Source organism: Triticum aestivum, chromosome 4A, assembly GCF_018294505.1.
Source record: "Triticum aestivum cultivar Chinese Spring chromosome 4A, IWGSC CS RefSeq v2.1, whole genome shotgun sequence".
Taxonomy (NCBI): domain Eukaryota; kingdom Viridiplantae; phylum Streptophyta; class Magnoliopsida; order Poales; family Poaceae; genus Triticum; species Triticum aestivum.
Genome location: NC_057803.1, coordinates 245,335,969 through 245,341,064, shown reverse-complemented (window position 1 = coordinate 245,341,064; position 5,096 = coordinate 245,335,969). Strand labels below are relative to the sequence as shown.

General features: G+C 43.1%; 1 protein-coding gene across 1 annotated transcript; it reads left to right on the top strand.

The window, feature by feature from the left end:
• LOC123085917 (uncharacterized) lies at nucleotides 1-4,372 on the top strand (the record flags this gene model as incomplete). Its single annotated transcript, XM_044507623.1, is given in 6 exon segments — nucleotides 1-464; nucleotides 1,382-1,438; nucleotides 1,518-1,643; nucleotides 2,071-3,286; nucleotides 3,430-3,517; nucleotides 4,144-4,372. Coding segments are annotated over 4 exon segments (848 nt in total), but the record flags the coding sequence as incomplete, so codon positions are not given.
• Between the last annotated feature and the right edge of the window lie 724 nt (nucleotides 4,373-5,096).

Genomic DNA, 5,096 nt, shown 5'->3' with positions numbered 1-5,096 from the left:
AACCAGCCGCCGGCACCACCTCCAACCCCTCCCCCTGCCCTCCGAACACTGTCGCCGTCCAGATCGACCGGAGCCCCCTCCCCGCCGCTTCCTCCTCCCGACCCCACCCTTGTCCTCCACCTGCTCCGCGTGCCCAAACCCGTCGTCTCCGATCCCGCCCCTCAGATCCACCCCGCGCCTGCATCCGACCTACTCTAGCTTGCTCGCTCTGCCAGAGAGGAGGGGCGCTAGAGCAGCGGGCGTTGCGCGGAGATGGAGAGCAAGCGTGTGATGGTGGTGGGCAGGAGCGGCTACCTCGGCCAGCACCTCCTCGCCTCGCTCACCGCCGGGTGCGGGGGCAACGTCGTCGACCGTCGACATGGCCTTCACCCACCACCGCGGGGCCGCGCCGCGGGCGCTGCTCGACACGCTCCCCAGCGTCCGTGCCTTCCGCGCCGACCTCCGCTCCGGCAACCTTCGGACAGGTACACGCAACTCCCCTCCCCATTCCGCGAGCGCCCCATTCCGTCCTGACCATGTAGCGTTGTCGTGTGTTGGGCACTACGAGTGTCTGCTCAACACAATAGTTACGAGTGAAAACTAGTGATTCAGTACAAGTCCAGAAATGCACTACTAACATTAGAATGGCAGAGAGAAAGTAATTTAAAAAATTACATGATTTCCTTGAGACCTTGAACTATCAGGCTAGCTTTTGTTTTGGGTTCTCCCTGACGCTGGGACAGAAATTACTACCTCTTATAATTTGGGATAGAGGAAATACTACTATTTATAGGAGAGAAGAAATCCACAAGAGGTGTGAAATTAACAGTGGGTGGAATAAACACGGTGAAAGGGAATAGCCATTGATTTCCATGGTTCTTTGGAAATTACCGTTCATTCAGTTTCTGCACATAAACAGAGCATATATTTAGTTTTTTCTCATAAAGAGAGCAGATGTTCATTACTTGCACTTACACAGAGTTAATGCTATGGTCTTGCACACAAATGTAGCATGTACATTCACTTGTAGCACTTGAAAAAGTCAATCTTCAGTTTTTGCACTTGAACACACCATGCATTCTATTTTTGCACTGAATATAATCCATTTTTTAGTTTTTTCACTTAAAACAAAGTAAAGTTCGGACTTTAGACACAAAGATGCCATGTGTATTCACTTTACGCACTAAGTTTTCAGTTTCTACACTGAAATCAGCATATATATTTAGAATGAGAGGCTGCCAGGACCTATTGCCCCACAAGGATGAGTTTATGATTCAGTTGGTGTAGTCTTCACATTACCAACTCTAGCAAACTACCATCATGCGCATAATGTGTTTGGTTGATCTGCCCACATATCGTTTACCACTGATTTTTCTCTGACCCTTGAATACTTGCCGTACAGTTTAGAGCACTGTGCGAGAAGGCCAAGGAGATCTTGATGGAGGAGAGCAATGTTCAGGCATGCTATATTTATTTCTCTAAGATGTCGTCCTTGCCATGTCTTCCATTTCCTCTCATATATGGCTTGCGTGCTGTAGATCCGACCCCCCATCCTTCCTTCCTTGTGTCGGCGGAATCGTAATGGCAAGGGACGACCGACGTGCGTACTGGACCAGGAGGTGGAGAACCGACCAACCTCGACATGGCCTCTCTGCCATGCCATGGTGACCTCCTCTCTGCTCTTTCCTCTGTTTCATTCCGTGGATGGTTGTTTCTCAGTCCAGCTGAGACATGTGTAACACACATCTCAACACATCTAGTAGCAGAGCAACAATGATAGAAAGAAAAAACACCTTTGTGATTGTTTCAGTCTTTAATTTAGATCGAATTGTTCTATTCATATTTGGGGTGGTTCTCGTATAGAGATGTATTTCTGTTGGATTTATGTCTACAGAAGCTGCATGTAGAATTCTGGCCTCTTACCTTTTTCATTGAAAGTAAAAGGGAAAAGGTTAATTTTATGTATTACCATGGCCATACTAGAAGGTTAATTTTTTTTGAAACAGATTACAAGGGTAATTTGAGTTATTCGTCATCTCCAAAGCTAAATTGTTGTAGTTCTGCTGACCAGCCTGTGTGTTTCACTTCAAGTGTGAGGAGGAGCCTGTGGCTGACACTGCATCAGCACAGATGCTGCAACCCATCAACGGCGACTTCCTCGGCCTCTGTTACGGCCGATGCAGCAATAACTCAGGAAACCATTCATGCCTCGCTGCCACTTCTATGTTTTCTTTCTCTGTTATAGTTACTTATGTGATTTATTCATGTAAAATCTCTACTTTATGCCAATAGCTGCCTGTACCATTGTTCTACTATCTGTGTGATGCTGAACAATATGTTGTTAATCTGTTGCTAAATTCTCACCAAATGCACATTTTATTTCCTTAGACCTATTGTTAAACAAAGGCTTAACTTGTAGCATTTTTTCTTAAAAATAAGCAAAGAATTCCTGCAGTTTTTCTGTTGGAAATGAGTTATTAGTTGTCACCTACCAATGTTGGAATGTAGAGTAAGGTCAGGTTGTTGTGCATGTAACTTTATTTCTTATCAATATCGTCAGTCATCAGATGAGCCATGGTCTTGTGCAAGCATTTCTCTTTTGAATGCAGCCATGGTCTTGCAAGCAATTGCGGCTGGTAGAACATGCTGCTATTATGTTGTACTGCTTGCAGCAGTTCTTGCTTGATAGTGGCAGTAGTAACTCAAGTAAGGTCCAATAATAAGTTATTAAACATGTGTTCTTGTTCATTAATATCATAAAATTAGGAGTAAGGATTTAGCTTTCATTTTGCATTCACTCAACGATTGTGGCAGTGAAATCAAATGTCTCCTCTATTGTTTGAATCCACTCTGGTTAGATGACATCTTGTTAGCGTGGCATGATGAAAGATTCAGGTTTTTTCTATTGATTTGTTTCATCATCATTATGCATGTGTACTTGGTGAATCAGGAACCCATTAGGAGCCAAATGTCTCTCTTAAATACGTTTATTAATATTCTATTTGTATTTTAGTTTGTGGCTTAAGGAACCGAGCAAGGGAAACCATTATACCTCGTTCTTTGTTTTTTATATAAACTTTAATTTTGTCGGATCATTTATGTCAAGTAATAGTTCTTTGTTTTGTGTTATGGTAATAGAAGATATGATTATAACAATTTCTTTTACTTAGGCGGACTAGGTACAAGAAAAACATTTGCTGCCACACAAGACGACCAAGGTCCGCTCTGCTCTGGTGCTATCCCTCGCTCTAGCTCCGTTCGTTGCTGCACAAGAAAAACAGAGACAAGCGAAAACAAATTATCTAAGGTCCTGTTATTACTACCTATATATGACATTGCTACTGGATTGCCTAGCGCCCCTGTTCATGATGGGTTAAACTTGTATTCGCTCCTGCTGCTGCACTTTGATGATCATGAGTGTGATGCATTTTGATGATCTCCTTGTACCAGATGAGTCTGTCGATGAAGCGACAGCGTTTCCTCTAGAGGGTGACGGCGGCGGCGCCTGTGTGCGGCTTCGACTACAACCTCCTCTCCGGTGAGTCCATCTCCTACCTCTAGCTCCATCTTTGAGCTACTGTAATACCATGCTCTGTTTCATGGCCGTGGCTTATTTAGTCTGCTTGCCGTGCCTTGTGTATTGGAGCCTAATTAGCTTCTGTTAGGGGATAATCTACTGGTTATATCAAAATTTTGCATGAAATTTTGTTCTTCTTATTCTGCTAAGGTTGCTTGCAATGGTTATACATATGTTACACAATTTTTGCTGCTGGCTAATGAACTTTAGAGATGGTAACATGGTGCCGCACTCTCAGGATCATCTTATGATACACAATCAATTTTTGGTTTGCTCAAATATTTAATTTTAGTGATAAGGAAAGATCCCACCCAGTTTGCTGGCTCACTCACTTGAGTTGGTTTAACAATAGTGGCCTCCTGACTTGTAGTTGGGTAGGTAGCTGAGAAGACTCCAATGGAGCAAAAGTTTATATGCATGGATAATGAACTTGCACTAAATGGACACAAATAAAGGAGCTGAGTATTAAATTAACTTGTACTAAGTGGAAACAACATTCTGTATGGTGTACATAAGTATCGAGTTGATAGCTGATCTGTAGGAAATATAGTTGCGTGTAACTTCTTTACTTGGTTCCTCTTTTACAGGAGCTCCAGTCCTAAGAAAGTTGGAAGTGCGAAGACGTGAAGAAAAGCGCGAAGCTGTGAAGTGCGACTCAGCAAAGAGTTGTCTGTTCCATTTGACTGTAATATTGTAATAGCTGGTATACCTAGGTTGTAATAGTCTATAGAAATTGTAATACACTAATCTAGTGTTATTTGATGAATTTCACATGTTCTCTTGTTTGGAATATTTGATTATGAATGTTATTTGATAGTGTGTGAGATGCGAACCTAACAGTGCAACCCACTTATGAAATAATATGAGTCTGTAACTTTCTGATGTGTGTGATCAATATACAAGATTAACATGACTAGTGGGACCAGCTAAAAAATATATTTCCCAAAAATAGGAAATCAATAGACTGTAATAGGCTAAAGCCCAGAAATAAAAAGGCCAAAATATTGGGCTTGGCCCATGTAGCCCAATAGAATTCACAGGAAAAAAATAGAAAGGCTGAATTAATGGGCTCGGCCCATCTAAAGCACCGAAATGGACCAGGCCGATTCTAAGTAACGACCTTTTGAATTGGTCGAAATTGTGCCACGTCAGACTACCACGTCGGATCCGACGTGGCCTGAGCAGACAACTAATGACCAAAACAAAACAATTGGCATATTTTGGTCGTAAACGTCTACGAACTTCTCTTTAACCTTCTGTTTTTGGTCCCAAAAAGGTCACAAATTAGAAACAATGACCTTTCAGTGACCAATAGTCAAGGTCACAAGTTGACATATTTCTTGTAGTGTCATAGCTTAGGATTCCCTTCGTGCAGACACGAGGGAGGGGGCTGCTAGCTACTTCGCACTTTGCTAGGTGAACCTCGGTTGGGGGGGTATGCATTCATAGGTTAGGAATCCCTTCGTGCTGACACGAGGGAGGGGGCTGCTATCTACTTTGCACTTTGCTAGGTGAACCTTGGTTGGGGGGCATGCATTCA